The 16,758-nt window shown below is 41.7% G+C and overlaps 1 protein-coding gene across 1 annotated transcript in view; it reads right to left on the bottom strand.

Annotated features, from left to right (window-relative positions):
- Positions 1-10,522: 10,522 nt before the first annotated feature.
- The window catches only part of HTRA1 (HtrA serine peptidase 1), a 34,559-nt gene continuing 28,323 nt past the window's right edge, over positions 10,523-16,758 (bottom strand). The window contains exons 5-9 of the mRNA XM_074831462.1: positions 16,295-16,327; positions 14,900-15,014; positions 14,721-14,778; positions 13,749-13,844; positions 10,523-11,243 (exon numbers count right to left, since the gene is read on the bottom strand). Of these exons, the coding sequence (XP_074687563.1) occupies positions 11,075-11,243; positions 13,749-13,844; positions 14,721-14,778; positions 14,900-15,014; positions 16,295-16,327 (471 nt within the window). The 3' untranslated portion in view covers positions 10,523-11,074. The remainder of the gene's footprint in view (positions 11,244-13,748; positions 13,845-14,720; positions 14,779-14,899; positions 15,015-16,294; positions 16,328-16,758) is intronic.

Here is a 16,758-nt window from a genome sequence, read left to right as displayed (position 1 = left end):
AGAGCCAAAATAGTACTCTGGTATTGACCTGTTTTTTGCACAAAATGACCTTTCTTCCCACCAGGTTGGATGGCTGATGGGATGAGGGATTGGTTGTTGACTCGTGGCTCCTTTTGCCAGAACTGGAACTGGAAGAGGGCGTGTACAAATATTAGCTTCAGTTTGGATCCATACTGGCTTTATAAGTCAACTATGCAATGAAATGTTTGTCTTTTGGGTGGCAGAAAGGATGCAAGTTGTTCACATTTTTTTATTAATTATTATTATCAGTTACCACTAACTCCTTTAAATTCAACTGATACCATAACTTCTATTGCAGCATCAAATGGGGCTTCCATAGCCTGGGACACAGCAAGGGGCAGAAAGCACATACCACTCACTCAGCCCAAGCTGAGATAGCCTCCATGGCACCCACCTTCCCCTGCCTTCTGTCCTCTCTCCCCATTTGTTCACTTTCCTTGCACCTCTGTCCAAAGCTTTGTTCACACAAGTGTTACCAAAGCAAATTGCAAGGTTGGCATGGTTTTGTTGCATAATGAAATCAAGACATGATTAAGCTATGTTTTCTTGGAACGGTGAAGATTAAATGATTCAGTCAGCAGCTGGAACAGCCATGGGAATACTGGCTTCTGTCCTCGTAGAGGACGTAGATGGCCTCCTGCCATCCCTCTGCTGCACTTGCTTCCAGTAATGGTCATTTCACAGAATCACAGAATCACAGAATTGTCTAGGTTGGAAAAGACCTTGAAGATCATCTAGTCCAACCATTAGCCTAACATTGACAGTTCTCAACTCCACCAGATCCCTCAGAGCTGGGTCAACCCGACTCTTAAATACCTCCAGGGATGGGGACTCCACCACCTCCCTGGGCAGCCCATTCCAACGCCTGACTACCCGTTCTGTAAAGAAATGCTTCCTAATATCTAGTCTAAACCTTCCGTGGTGCAACTTGAGGCCATTACCTCCTGTCCTATCACTTATTACTTGGTTAAAGAGGCTCATCCCCAGCTTTCTGCAACCTCCTTTCAGGGAGTTGTAGAGGGCAATGAGGTCTCCCCTCAGTCTCCTCTTCTCCAAACTAAACAACCCCAGTTCCCTCAGCCGCTCCTCATACGACATGTGCTCCAGACCCTTCACCAGCTTTGTTGCCCTTCTTTGGACACGCTCAAGTAATTCAATGTCCTTTTTGTAGTGAGGGGCCCAAAACTGAACACAGTAATCGAGGTGCGGCCTCACCAGTGCCGAGTCCAGGGGTAAGATCCCTTCCCTGTCCCTGCTGGCCACGCTATTTCTGATGCAAGCCAGGATGCCATTGGCCTTCTTGGCCACCTGGGCACACTGCTGGCTCCTGTTCATCCGGCTGTCAATCAACACCCCCAGGTCCCTCTCTGACTGGCAGCTCTCCAGCCACTCCTCCCCAAGCCTGCAGCGCTGCTGGGGGTTGTTGTGGCCAAAGTGCAGCACCCGGCATTTGGCCTTATTGAACCTCCTACAGTTGGCCTTAGCCCATTGCTCCAGCCTGTCCAGATCTCTCTGCAGAGCCTCCCTACCCTCGAGCCGACCAACACTCTCACCCAACTGGGTGTCGTATGCAAACTTACTGAACATTTACAAGTACAGTGGTGCATCTGACAATATGTAAACAAGAGAAAACGGTGTCAAATTGACTTTTCTTGTAGAAGACTTGCTTGCACTCCTTGGTCCCTGTCCTCTGGCTGCTTTGTTCAGCCATACAACCCTTCACCTCATACTCTGCAGATTCCCTCAGCACCACTTCCGCAAGCTTTTCTTCAGTCCACCCCGTTTTTCTTGTTATACAGCTCTGGCTGTGTTCACCGTGGAGGTCTGAGAGCCCATGCACACCTAGAACAGATTAAAGATTGATCTTGATTGCAGTGTACCAGCAACAGAGAAGTCACAGCTGTGGATGACCACATAGACACTGCAGTCCCCACCACATGACTACATGGGGGTCTGCTCTCTTCATTCCTCTCATATACCCTCTTTCTCTTTGATTACTGTTCCTTTCCCAGCCCCTTCCTCTCTGCTCCACTGCTGGCTCTTCCTTCCTCAAGAGGAATGGCATTTAGATCCATACTAGCAGCTCACAGGAGGGCACCTAGCAGGAAAGCAGTGAGTGTTTGGCCAAGACCTGTGCCTGGTGTTACAGGTGAGAGCATCCAGGTAAGCAGGTAAGGACAATTTTCATAAGAGTCAAGAGCTGCATAAGGAAATAACCTCATTGATTTTATGATACTTAGAATCTACGACACATTCCTGAATAGTAACCGTACCCCTGGCTGGAGTGAATACTGCTGAAAAATGGGGAGAAAAAAGGCTCATTGCAAATTCAGGTCGAATTCAGCAAACGATTTCATTTGAGAAAAATGCTAAAGTGTAAAAAATTTGTGTTCTAACCTGTCATAACAAAATGTTTCAAATAAAGTTGTTGGAAATTGATCCAATCTATTTTTTAAAGCTTGAAGAACTCAAGAGCAAAACAACACTGTTCCTTTGAGGCAGTGCAAGATTGCAACTGAAAAATTTACTATTCACCAGCTCTGCTATTATTGAACTGCTTGCCCATGCCTGAGATGGTGAACTGCTGAGGAAGAGAGGGGATTTGGGATTATCTGGGAAAGGTGTGAAGCAGGTGGTCATGAAAGACACGAAACTTGTGTCTAGTGTCCATTTTGTGTTCTTGTTGGTTGCTCCTCATCTGCTTCCAGCTCCCCTCCCTCTCCCGGACCTCTACTGTCTCCAACCTACCTCAGCTAACAAACACCAACCTCTTCGTCACATGCAAGTGAGGTACACAAGCTCATTACCACATTTGAATGCAACAAGATCTGTTTACCAAAGGTCTGTATGAGATAACAGAAATCAAATGCTTTTATCTTACAAAAAGAGGACATCTTGCAGAGCAGGAACTGTTGGATCCCTGTTTACTTTCTGGTAACAAACACCCCAATATATTATCCAGCATGTTAGAGCACAAGATACTCCTTATATGAAGATTCACTTTTCCCTCCTTAAATCAACACACTCAGACCTGCAGCTGGTACAGATAGATAAAGGCTCAATGGCAAAGGAAAAAGAAATTAAAAATGTAATATCAGAGAATATCGCTGTCCCTATGAAGTCTCAGTACCTAAGGCTTACATAAACAATTATTGGAACAGAGACAATAATGAGACCTAGAGCTGGGACTAGGACTGAGGCTTGCACACTTTAAGCAGCCTTTAGCTGCTGCTAAAAAGCTGCTCCTTACCCTGCAATTCTCTGTGTCTGGCAGCACAGAGGTAGAAGCATGGAGACCTCTCCTACCCTGGCTAACTGATAGTCAAGTGTTTAGATTGGTTTTCTGGGATGAGATAGATTTGATCCCTTTTCATCTTGGGCATTTCCTTGCTGAACAGACTAACGCTTAAACTGTTATAAAATGGGAACCACCCATGTGCGGAAGAAAATGGCTTCTACTTTTCCATCTGTAAGTAGCCTCATCCAGTCATAGCACACAGGGCAGTCACTGAGATCACCCACCATTTCAGACCTTTTAGGCAGGTACTAAATGTCTGAGTCCCAATAATCAAATTTAAGTGCCTCTAAAGTTGGTGGCAACTGATGCCAGCAAGAGATGGGGAACGGCAGTTCAGCTTCCATCCATCCAAGATCTCCCTTGAATCATCCCTTAAGTTTGTTGAACAAACTTGATCTTGTTGAACAAACTTGATCTAATACCCTACAAAACAGCAGAATTTGAAAAAGGCAAGCAGTGGGTTGCAGGAGGAGGATGGATCTGAAACAATCATATTGTTTGCTGAACACAGAAAGAAAAATAGTAGAATGATCCATTAAACCACAATCTCATAAAACTTCACTGAAAAGTAAAAACGTTACCATAAACTTAAGGATAACCAGATGCGTTTGACAGATGTCACAGCTTGAAAATTTATGTTTTCTTGCAACCGGGATCTCCAAAACCAAAGTTGGTGCTAAAGTTCACAACCTGTCACGAATTGCTTCACCTCCAAAAATGACAAAACATTTTGTTCTGTCATTAACTAGTTTAACACTGCTTTTACACAAATATTGACAATGTTCCCACATTGTTTATGCAGCAGGAGATAAATTAACATTGCTGTATATTATTAACGCATATTTTGCCTATACAATTTGGCTGACTTCCTAAACAATCCATCACACCTAGTTCTGAGTTTAGAGCAACAGTTTCATGAATGTGGCTGGGCCGGGCCGGTCACTGCTAGTTCTAAATGTAGCAGTTATGCCTCCTTTTCCCAATATGACTTGTAATTGCATCAAATACCTCTGCCATCCTGACAAAATAAATAAGCCCACAGCCAGACAAAAAGTCAAAGCCAAGAGCATTTCTGTTAAAAAGGAGAGGGACTGTACCCATACAGACATTTAAAAGAAAAAAAAAGGAAACCACAAAAATATGCTTCATGAGAGGAACAACTGTTTGACCAGCACTAACATGGCTGAATTCTGCAGTTGTGTCCTCCTTCATTATTGTAATGTGTTTTCCAAAATACCACATAGTACTTGCTAAGTGTCCTCCAGACTCCTGAATACTCAGAGCAGTATTTGGAGGAAAAACTGACTTCCAACACCAAATGTCAGAAATTCAGACTTTTAAGGCTGCACCCTGGGAGTCCCCCACTCAGAGAGGCCCAAGTACTTACCAAAGCCATGAATGACCAGCAACACCTGAATGCAGGTCCCTGCTCTGAGGGACCAGCCACCGGCCATAGCTCCAGCCTGGCCCCAATGCTCTCAGTAGAGACAGCCCCATCCCTCCTTACACCTGCATTGCCCTGCTACAGGAGTTTTAGGACCAGATTAGGCACCTTTCTCTGCCTTGGGTTTCTGTACCACTTCCCATTCCTTATTTTTCAGAGTCATTGCAGTGTCTGGAAGTAATATTCTGTGGCTATTGTTTTAAATAAATTGGTTATATTTCTCTGCTGAAGCAGACTCTCCCGGAAGCACAATTTCCCTGCTGTGGCTGAGGGTTGGCAAAGGTCTGATTCAGAAACAGAAAATCCCCTAAACCAGATCCCAACCCGATTCCCTACAGGGCAGCAGCTATGGGAATTGCAAACACCATTTTATAAAAATCATACAGGCAGCATATCACACTAATGAGGTGTCAGGCAAAACTCAGGGGCAAAATCCTCCCAGAATACCATGTTTCTTACCCACCCCCAGCCTTGCTGGACCCTTCGAACAGGAATTTGAGTCCCAGGTGAACTCCAAGGTGGTGACACCCCACTCCTTGCACCAGCCATCTGCTCAGCACCATGCTGATCTACTTCACTTTCAATGACACCTGCAACAACAAGGCACCTTCACCAAGTTCCCGTTCACGATCTACCACAAAATGGCTCAAACAACGTAAAAAGGAAAAAAGAAGGCATAATACAACGCATTTTTGGAAATACAATGCTGATTGACTCCTGTGAAGCTCACCCCAGACTGTACATCTTGCTGCCTTTCTCAGCAACACCCACTTCCATAGAAGAACCTATTCACACTTGGACATCAGTACATCTTAGAAAGACTGTATTAACCCTTCTGGGTTCCTATTGCCTGAGAGAAATGCAAGCAAACAGACTTAAGAAAATGAATTGCCATAAAAGAAATTTTAATGTAGACATCCTGATATCCAGAAGCTAACCTCATGTTGCTTGAATTGTTTTCCTCTGAGTGTAAATTTCAAGTTTTAGTAGTAACAGCATAGTTAGCATAATATAACGTGCAGATGTAATTTTGACCAAAGGACTTTGCACAGGCAGTTATTTTAATGTAATAATTGATTCTAATTAAAAGAATTTACAATTACATAAAATAAGTGGTTAACAGCATGTTAGAGTTATTTGATGGTTATATGAAAAGATTTCCCTACAGTAACATCTGGATATCATGACATCTACATCAAGGTAGATAAAATAAATAACCCTTTCCATTTTAGCAATAAAGCTTCTACCTTTTGATTTCTGTTTAAGAAAGTCTAGCACTTCTATGATAAAGATGAGAAAGTACAGTCTTCAGTTTATCGGATGGCCAACGACCGCGTGGTATATGTTATGTCTAAAGATTTTCTGATATGGGAGATTGTGTGTGATGCCAAGAAGCAAGAGTGGAGCTGTAGTATTTAGCATTTCTAGTAACCAATCAAGTTGCTGCGTGGAAGAGCTGGACCATCTGAGCCACGTCTGTGCAATGATTCCAGATAAACCAAGCAGTTGCTGTTGCATGGGGCTCTGATCCCACAGATGGAGGCAGACACGTTCCCTTCTTGATGCATCGATAGCTTTGTACCCATACCCACGGCAAGACGGTAATTCACATAAGCAGCAGTTCTCTAGCAGGTTCAGGAGATCAGTTAATTGCAACTGCTTAGAGCAACAGCCGCAGAAACCTGACGGAGCATGTTCCAGCAGCAGGACACCACTGTAACACAGCCCATTTCCCTCAGATATTCACATTGCAAACTTTCTGAAAATCACTGTGCTCCCTGCATAAACACCGAACAGAAAAGGAATGAACAGAAAAAATATTTAATTTTCTTCTCCAGCATGTTATGCAGTATTTCCAAGCTACTAAAGTTAATTCTTTACCAAATTTAGTAAATTTGACTCCCATGCTTTAGCTCTGACTCATCTTCTCTCTAATCAATTCCTAATTATTATCCACTTCCTCAGAGAGTTTATGGGGACAGACACTGCAGTACCATGACTACTAAACAAAACCATGAAAATTGGAAGAAAGCTTTCCAGAAAATGCAGATAGATTAAATTGATAAGACGCTCTGGTAGCCTTCTTCCTCACTTTCTCTGTTCAATTGGTCAAATTACATATGCACTGGTTTTAGCAGTAATTTTGTGCAATAAATAACACTTAGCAAATCAAGTTATTGCATATTCACAAAGTAACAGTACAAAGAGGCTAAACTGGCTGAAATCCTGGGGCCCAGTGGCTCCAGCCCTGACTTCCCAGGATCTTGCACAAGAGAATGAAGTTTGGGGGTTGAAGGGAACAAAACAGATGGAGTATGTGTCAGACATCCGTACAGCACAGCTGGACACACAGTGCAGGATGTACAGATTTACAGTGTACACGCACTAAGAATGTAAAATCAGCAAAGGTTTCTGCTATGCATTTCTATATAATCAAGAACGGCAATGGCCTTCACGTGATGAGTGATGTTACCAAGCTCTTCACCTCCAGATAAAGTTATCAGACGCTGGTCAAATTCTGGGGTCCAGATGGGAGGTTGCAGAGCTGAGGTTTGCATCTTAAAGTTGAGGGTACAGCAAGATGAGGCAGCCCTTTAGCCATCACTTCTCTGTCTGGCCCCTTCCTGTCTCTTAGGGAAGTTTCTGCCTCTCAGTGTGAAGAAAGCCTCACAACGGCTCAGTGACGTTAAACTTCAAAGTCTCACTTAACATCAGCCCAGGATGTCATCTGGGTTTTCTTTCACCACCAGTCATCAGCAGGGACGGAATCAGAGCAAAGTGTGGGTGGGAAACTGAGTAAAGGATGCCTAGTCACATCCTTATTTTCTGGGTGGAAGAGGAAACAGTGGAAAATAATATGGGAATTTAGGAACAGCAGGAATAATTTCAAATCTAATTCAATCAAGGAGACCCCTGAAACCTCAAATGAACATTTCTTTATTCTCACTCTAAGAATGAAGAGGACTCCTGCAGTGACCTACCACTGCATGCAAATAAATACTCAGTGGCACTCATCATTCACTACTCTGGACTGGTGACTACCAACCTCTTGATCACCACTGTTTCTCCTGGATATCTGCAACTGCAGTTTTAATCACCTCTACAGTTATTTTTCTGATAGACAATAAGAACATACATATAATCTAATGCCCTACTAGATGTCTCTCTCACTCTAATTTGGAAAGATGTAGTTTTAAAAACATCCTCAGCTTCTTTACCATAAATACAAAGTAGTTAGGGGGAGGGGGGAAAGAGAAAAAAAAAATAAAAAGAAGTCCTCTGGTCCTCTGGTATTGAAACCATAGGACCTTACTGCCTGGCATATAAGCCACAGAAACTAGACAATTGTTACTCATGATCATTTCTTTTACAGCTCGAGACATTTCCCTCATGGAATAAATGAATTAGCTTTTCAAAACTACCTCTGAGTGTAGCCACACGTAGCCATCTACTCAGCATCACATATGCAGCAACTCCAGTTTCCATTTCAGACATTCCAAAATACTGAAAATCAAGCCAGAACGTCCAATTTCCCTGATTTAGTGTCCAACACTTGCTAAAATTTCCAGGAAACTGATATTTATACAATTGTGCCAAAGCTATTCTGTACAAAGTATTTTCAATTGCATTTTGGAAAGAACTGAGCGTTGAAGCAAACAATAAAAACCACTCCAAATCTATAACCCCATAATACATCGAAAATACATGCTAATTAATTGTATTAAAGGCAAACTTTGCTTCTGTGTCTCTGCTTATCAGTAATCTTATTATAATTATTAAAAAACATTGAGATAACTTTGATGGTAAGAAACCATCTGGGTAGCTGCAAACATGGTTGGATACTAGAAGAGTAATTTCTAAATATTTTGCAGGATATGTACATGGTTACGGATATCTGATGCAAAGAAATGAATTATAAATTTTAAAAAAAGATAAGTCAGAAAACCACTTTCAAATATACGATGGAAAATGACTGGCTGCAATAAGAGACCATCTTGCATCCCACTAGATGGAGCTACGGGCTAGAAATCTGGTCAAATATTTCACTAATCCCAGTGGCGCAGGAAAACCATTTACAGAAATCAAGTTCGTTTGCCTCTTTCCTAATGCACACACAAAACCCGAGCCATTGTCCTGAGGCATTTATGCCTCACAGTAGTATCTATTTAAAGCACAGGCATAAAGATGTGCTGTGCTAGCTGTCATTGCAAGGACATCATTGGTAAACCCAAAGTAGCTAGCTAGAAATCAAGCAAAAAAATTAATGATTTTGCATATTAGGAGATCACAACAACAAACAATAGGAACAAAGAGAATCAACCAGCTCTGTAAATTATGCAACCACTTGTTTCGAAATAAAAAGGCAGATGAAAAATAACTTCTGTTTTTAGCACCATTTCCTGGCTTTGGGGCTTTTAGCTTAATTTTTGCTAGCTGGGATAGATGCAGTAGCAGAGAAGGTAGGTGATTTTTTTAATTTGTTTTTGCCGAGAGCTGTCTGTCATCACACTCTGCACTACACAGGGCATGAATGGCCTACAAAATATAATACCGCTTCAACAGGCAGCTGAAACATTAATCAACATCAGTAAAATAAACTTGCAGTGCGAATATTTGACAAAGCAACTCTGCGAGATCATTCTACGTTGCATCTTTCATGCCAGAAAGTATTGCAGACCTTCAGCGCTTGGCACTATAACATCTTGGCAGATTTTTAGACATGTGTGATTTATCACAGCGATGGAGCAAGTGAATCAGTAATGAGGTGTTCAATCATGTCAAGCGTCCATATACTGTGTGACTGTGTAAATTTATAGTGATGCAGGCAAGTAAGTGCAGGCATTGGTGCTTAGGGATACAGAGACTCCCCAAATTGGGATAAGCTGGCTGAAACAGAACTGAAATACAGCTGGAGGGAGAAGGAGCACTGTCAGGGATCCAGGTCTAGCGGATTTCTTGCTGTAATTGTGTGGAATACAGCCCTTTCTTTAAAAATCATAAACTGCCAGCTACCCCGCTGAAGTTTTACTAAGAAGCAGTTTCCAAAGAAGAGCATGTTTAGGAATGACGGTCACCAAAACTTGTCTACAGCCCTTGGATTTCTTCTCTGAGATACATATTTCAACAGAGGAAAGGAAAGGCTGCTTAGCCTATTGTTTACCCAATGAGTAATTACACTGTAATTAAATTTAGTTGATTGTTCTGCTTCACAGTAAGACAATCCCATTCACTACCCAAACTTCAAGGGCATCCATAAATATATGTATAAAGATTAGTCTCCGTGTTAGAGGAATGCCCACTATCCTGGTCAAAACCAGATCCTATCGTACACACCAGCACTCAAGACTGCAAATAAAACAGCCTGTTTGAAAGAGCTTAAGGCCAGATCTACAACAGCTGCAAACATCCTAACATCTGAACTAGAATGGTATAGCATCTGTGATCCATAATATGACAATTTTTCCTATAGTGGAGCAAACAGACTTCAGGCATTGGTGAAGCTGTAATTAAAACAGTAAGGGAAATGTATTAACATCTGGAAGACAGGCAATCTACGATAGCCCATATGACAAATTCGAGCCAGCCATGCTAAGAAAAGCAGATGCACAGGAGTGCAAATACAAGCACACACTGAAAAATAAGTGTCTCGGTTTATGATGATAAAAAAGAGACCACCAGGACATCCTTTCAGGCAGATGTGCTGCTCAAAGAAAAACACTCCACAAGGGGAAGTAAAATGAATCACTCACAAGAAGAAGTACTGTTGAATTCTTTTAATAACACTAGGAAAATATCATAGTATTAAAATCCTGCACGGGATCCTCAAAAGGTTATTTCGGTTGGGATTTCTCTGTGTTTATAAACCAAACTTTTTTTCCCAATTGTATTTTCTTTTAAACCAACTACACCTTTACAATGGTATTTCCAGTTAAAACACAGCTAACCTATAAATACCTGAATACCACAACACACATTGTGTGCATGGGTTTTGTTTAAATCTGAGCAGAAATAATGGTAAATCTATTCAACACAGGGAAGCAAACATCGATTTGTTAAGCGGGGAATGTAACAGCCAGTAAAGAATACATTGCATACATAATACAGAAGGAAAAAAATTATCATCTGGAGTATGTGAAATTACACTGATTTTGCACCTTAAACCTATTAGAAGTTATTCTGTTGGCCAATACTAATCCACTGAACAAGCAGAATGTTGGTCAGAAGTCTAACGTTTCCTGTACCAGCACAGAGAGAATATAAGCAGTCCAATGCTGTTAAAAGAAAACATGAAATCCAGCTCATGTTTCTGGTTAGGGATCGATTTCTTCAGGAACTACTGTTAACATAACATCTTCATTGCCCCTGCGTACAACCATGTTCAACGTACTGTCCTTTTTAATAATGTCACTGACATCACTGGCTGAACTTATCGACTGTCCATTGATGCTTATAATCACATCGTTGTCCTTCAGGCCACCACTGAAAATACAAAGCAGCAATGTATCATTATAGTTGCCATTTTATTGTCTTTACAATATTGTTTTAAGAAAAGATTGCTGTATTTTTCCTATTTCCCACCCAACGGCAGTTGCACAGCGACACAGCGGGCATGCAAAAAGCAATCTGAATTTATGAAGCAGTGGAGATTACGACACAATGCAGAAACCTCAGAAATCAGATGGAGGTACAAGTTTGATGAATCCCATATTCCACTGTCTTCAAAGGAATTCACTGTTGCAAATAGTGCAGTAATTCTGCAGGAAGGATCCTAGATGCTGATTCAGTAGAATAGATAGAGGCATATTTTTCTTTTTAAAATAACTGCAACAAGGCACTCATTTTAGAGGGGAAATTTTCCAAGCCTTAATCATGTATACATAGCAAAGCAATTTGAGTGGCGCTATGTGTTAACACATGAGGAATTTTGGTCCCAGACTGCCCATGCATAGCTTTACTTCACCTTACCTTCATGTTTTAAACCTGAGCAGAGTAACACACGCAGCAATCTAGCCCAGTCACCAAAAACACATGCGTGTCCTTCCCTTCACCCACCTGCCCATAGCCCACAGAATCTCCTGACCTCAGCACCGCATGCAAACCGAACCCAAAACCTTCCCGACTCAAAGCAAGACCCAGCATTACAAGGTCCCCCTTGCCCGGGGTCATGGGTCTCTCCCTGAGCTGGCTGAGACTGCTGCTGGGACCAAGAAACAGGGTGGTAAGGGATACCATCAACCACAACGTCTTGCCCGGTCTTGCACAACGATCTGGCTCCAAGTTATGGAAATATTAACCAAGTAACCAGATCAGACATGATTCAGCCCTTCAGCATAATCCTTCTTCACAAAACCACAGAGCAGTCATCAGCCCCTTCCGCCCGCAGAAAACGCCTTACATGAGTGTCTTCTGCAAGCAGGATGCCTTGGCCAACGTCTGCAACAATTCCAGTTGCCTACCGAAGGCATGGCTTAAAACATTTTCATGAGAGAAACCATTCCAGATTATCTTGGTCTCTCATGCAGTCTCTCCTCTCAACTCATACCCAGGACAGGTCGCTGCAGAACTGCTCTCATCCCCTACCCAGCACGTCTACACAACGCGCATTAGAGAGGAAATGAGCAGAACGGGGAAACGCACTGGCAGGGGGACTAGGAGTGAGGGACACAAGCAAACAAGGGCTGCATTTTAATTGCCAGGCCAGCCTTCGGAGGAAGCATCCTGATTAGAGTTTGCCTTCAAGTTACGAGGCTACATTGCCTCACATTTCTTCTACCTCTCCAATGTCCTTCTCCCACTCTCTGGTATTATCCATACTCCTATAAAGATTTCTCTGCACCTTCAGATTGGACCTGCATGTCAAGGCAGTAAATTCAGTCCCACACTGGAGCAGCCACATTATTTCTGCGCTAACTGCAGTTTAATTTCACATTACAGACATACACCAGTATTCTGCATGAACACCGCTGCCAACAGTTATCTACAAAACGCAGCAATAATTTAGCGAGCACACTAGAGAGCTAACACTGTATATCTTACAGCAGCATCCAAACGGCAACAAAATTACATCATCCAACCATCCTTGCAGTCTTCCTAAGAGATAACATATGCTTGCTCCAAGCAGCTTTCTGCCCACGTGCCTTTGGTGGTACATACACCTCTTTGTTGCCTCAAAGATTTACTCTTCTCTTAAATGATCTCAAGTTTCAGAAAATGCATAAAGTTTCCTATTTCCTACTCTGGACTACTGAGTGGTTTCATATCAAGCAAACTCTGAAAGAAAAGGGTCTCCAGCAAAAGCCAGCCAGACCAGATGCTGTACTTCAGCCAAGGATCTCGTGAAGCGTGGTACCAACTAGCAGGTGAGCTTCTGAGCAAAAACCAAATAATACAAAGAAAAAGATCAGTTGTTCAAAACCAAAAGCTCTTCCCAGTAACGTGACTCCTGGCAAAGCTCTCACATGGAAGAGAGTCTCCTGCCGAGAGGCTTTCACCCCCGATGGAGGCACACCAGGAGAGTTGGTGGGTTTGCCCAACACTGAGGTGCTTGGGTTGAGATGGTCACTTCTTCACAAGGTGAGCACAAAACTTCTCCCTTGCCCTCCTACAGGAGTGACCAGCAGGGCCATGGGGAGCACGCACAGGCAAACGTCTTTATTCAGCACTGGCATTGGTGCAACACGCATCTTGGAGGCAATCACTGAGAAAAACAAAAACTGAGTTTTCACGCCCACTGAATCCTTACCCTTTTGGCCGGGAACGCTGACAGGGCTTCGCTGAAATACCCTGATATGTTTGCAATATTGCCCATTGGGGACCGGACTAAAACCACAAACTGATTTCCAGCAGACAACCTAATAGCTATCAGATGGTCGTAATTTTGTTAATTTAGCATAATCAAGATAGCCAGTTAAGCAGGGAACATTCTCTAGCATTACCCCCTTAAGTCAGTGGCAGTGGTTTTGAGAAAAAAGTACTTCAACTTACGCTTCAGCTGGTGTTTCTGGAATTACTTCAATAACATAGGCCCCAGAGACAACATCAGGAAAGTCTTTATGGCGATCCTTCAGCTCTCTAGCTTTGCTGGAAAATGAAGAAACAGCAACAAAAATATTTTGACAAGACAGGGAAAAAAAAAATTATGCATTTTTACTTAGTTAAGTCCCTTTGCATTACGAGCTGAGGGTATTTTACATGTTGATGTGATACTTCACAATTCATTTTAACCCTTACAAGTATTTAACTTCTTGCATGCATACAGCTTTTCAATGCCTATTTCTGATAAAGGCAATCATTTCAATAGATACAGAGAATGGGAGTTAAAACATTTCAGCACTTGGTCATTACTTTAGAACTAGCAGATCCTGAACACCTTAAAAACTCTTCAGGTTTTAATGCTCTGTTATACCTGTGATGCTGCACACAGGAAAACTTCTGGTTATTTCTACAGGACGCAGTATCACCTGCTTATGAGTCTTTTCTGGTTTGAGTATGAATAAGCAAGTCAACACAAAAGCTTCATTTTACATAAAGTGAATTGTTTAATGAAAATAATTTTAAAGAAATGGAAATATGCATGTGTCTGCCGTAATTCTTGAAAACTTACTGTCCTGTTTTCTCCTTGACCCACATGACAGCACGGGACAGATGGTAACAAGAGTAATAGAGCCCCAGGACAACTTAATAATCACTAGCTATTCTCTTCTGAAGCATTAAGGAAAAGAAAAAGCCAGGGAGTTGTTTAAAAACTAGCTCATACAAGTGTCTACAGGAGAGTTCAACCATGTAGCAGATGCAGAGAAAAAGGCAGCAAAAATTGGCTTCAAGTTGTCACCAGCACCTGCAGAGGCACACGCTGCTGATTCAAACCCTCTGGTTGTTTCTTCAGATCATGAGCTTGACCCAAACACATGCAGTGACCATACTCCGGGAAGGGCAGGAACCACCACTGTTACTTACCTAGGAGTTAGGGACATCATTCGTATGCCAATGTATTTCTTTTTGGTTATAGCTTTTCCTACAAAAAGGAAAACAGGCCTTGATCAATTGTTCTTATCAAAAGAGCCTCAAAGGCTGTTGACTTTCTGGTTTATTACTATTTTCATGTTTTTCTCTTTCAAAGCAGTGACATACAGTACCTTTAGCTTGTCTGTCACGGGATTCAGTTAGGAACTTTCTTATTTTATCTGATGGGATAGCAAACGAGATGCCTGCTGTAACTTTTAATGTGTTAATTCCAATGACTTCACCATCCTGGAGAAATAAGAAATTGTTATGAGCAAATGTGAAACGTGTCAAAGAGAAATGGATGATTTCTTCCAAGCAATCACAAAGACAAATTCACACAACACTCTGTAGCTGGCTTTCAATTTTCTAAACGGTTTCTTTAAGTCTAATTTTTTGAGTCTATTGATAAAAAGCTATTCTACAGTTTTGGAAAACTGATGTGGATATTCATCTTGCCACTAGCAGAAGAGAGATCAGAATTGGGCAGCTCTTCTGCCTGCAGCAGACGAGCAGCATATTCTACAGCCAATTTTGGTCTGTTTATTTCAGCAGAAACCTCATGAAAACATGGTGCCGACCGGTTATGAGCAAGTATTGCATAATAATATCAAGAAAAACAAGAGTTCACCAAAATCAAAAGCTTTTCCTGGCAATGTGACTCCAAGGGAGAGTTTCAGATGAAACATCTCTGCTGTCACCTGATGATTCGAACACTTCTGAAATCTCAGCAGCTTCCTTCCCTGATCTATCCCAGACAAAAACTATCCAGTTACAATTTTTTAAATGGAGGTTACTGGTACTGAAATTGTGAGTTGGGTGAAAAAAAAATGCCAAATGTCCAAGGCAGAAGCTCTGACTAGCTCTTTCTTCCAGATTGTGCCGTCCTTCATTGAGGATCGCTGCCTCTCCTCTGTTCGACCCCAGGTGTCCCCATCTGAGAGCTCTCACAGACCAATTGGGGTTTGCAACCTACTTCACGTTGTTCTCTCTTGGGCTTATCCACAGCTGCTGCAAGGTCAGCTCTGGCTATGTGCTACAATATCAGCAAATAAACCCTAATATCCAAATAAATACATGGGGTTTTCAATCTGCCTCAGTGTGATCCAAAATAAAGGGGTAGGCATGTTTTTGGACCATTAAGCTGAGTTCTCGTATGAAAAAAACCCATTGCCGGCTGCACGGTAAACAGTGAGGGCAAACGCCTCAATTTTAAAATGCACCTTCTACTTTTTTGCAAGGCATGGGCAAAAAATATCAGGCATGACACTTGCTCAAAACTATGCAAATCGTAAACACCTCAAATATTGAAATCCAAGCATATTTTGTGATTTGCCAACATGAACACAGACAACTGATTAGTAAGAACCATATGACTTTTGTGTAGTCTGCCAGATATCAGATGCTCTGAATCACATTTCTGGTGTGGGGTTTTGTTTGTTGGTTGGTTTAGGTGGGGGTTTTTTGGTTTTGTTTTTAAAATAAAAAGTAATAAGCTTGACACTAAGCAAACTTAAAGAAACTCTTACCAGATTTACTAGGGGTCCTCCAGAGTTTCCATACTGCAAATAAACATATGGCAAGAATATGTTTTAATATCTACCTCTTAATTCATAGAAAGGAAAACATAAAATAAATTTTTGAAATATTTCTGTAGTCATTTTTTCATTGTCTATTAAATATGTGCAATAGAAGAGTCTTAACATCCAAACCCATTAACTACACTTAACATCACTCCTTTTAGCTGAGCTTTGCAAATGCTTAGTCTTTCTTCTCTTGCCAGAGTAAACAGAGAGCCAAGGTTTTTCTTTTGTTTTAATAGTACCACACTAGCAACTTAGAAGATACAGCTGTGGGAGCTGTTAGTGAAGATTTCTTACAAGGCAACAGTAGAAGTACAAAAACTATTGTTCTGCCTTAATGCAGAAATAAACTGGAATCCTTAAACTAAACTTGGCTTCTTTTTCAGAAAACATAATGGATTTCAAAAAGA

This window comes from Strix aluco, chromosome 7 (genome assembly GCF_031877795.1).
Source record: "Strix aluco isolate bStrAlu1 chromosome 7, bStrAlu1.hap1, whole genome shotgun sequence".
Taxonomy (NCBI): Eukaryota; Metazoa; Chordata; class Aves; order Strigiformes; family Strigidae; genus Strix; species Strix aluco.
This window is presented reverse-complemented; position numbering and strand designations above follow the sequence as displayed.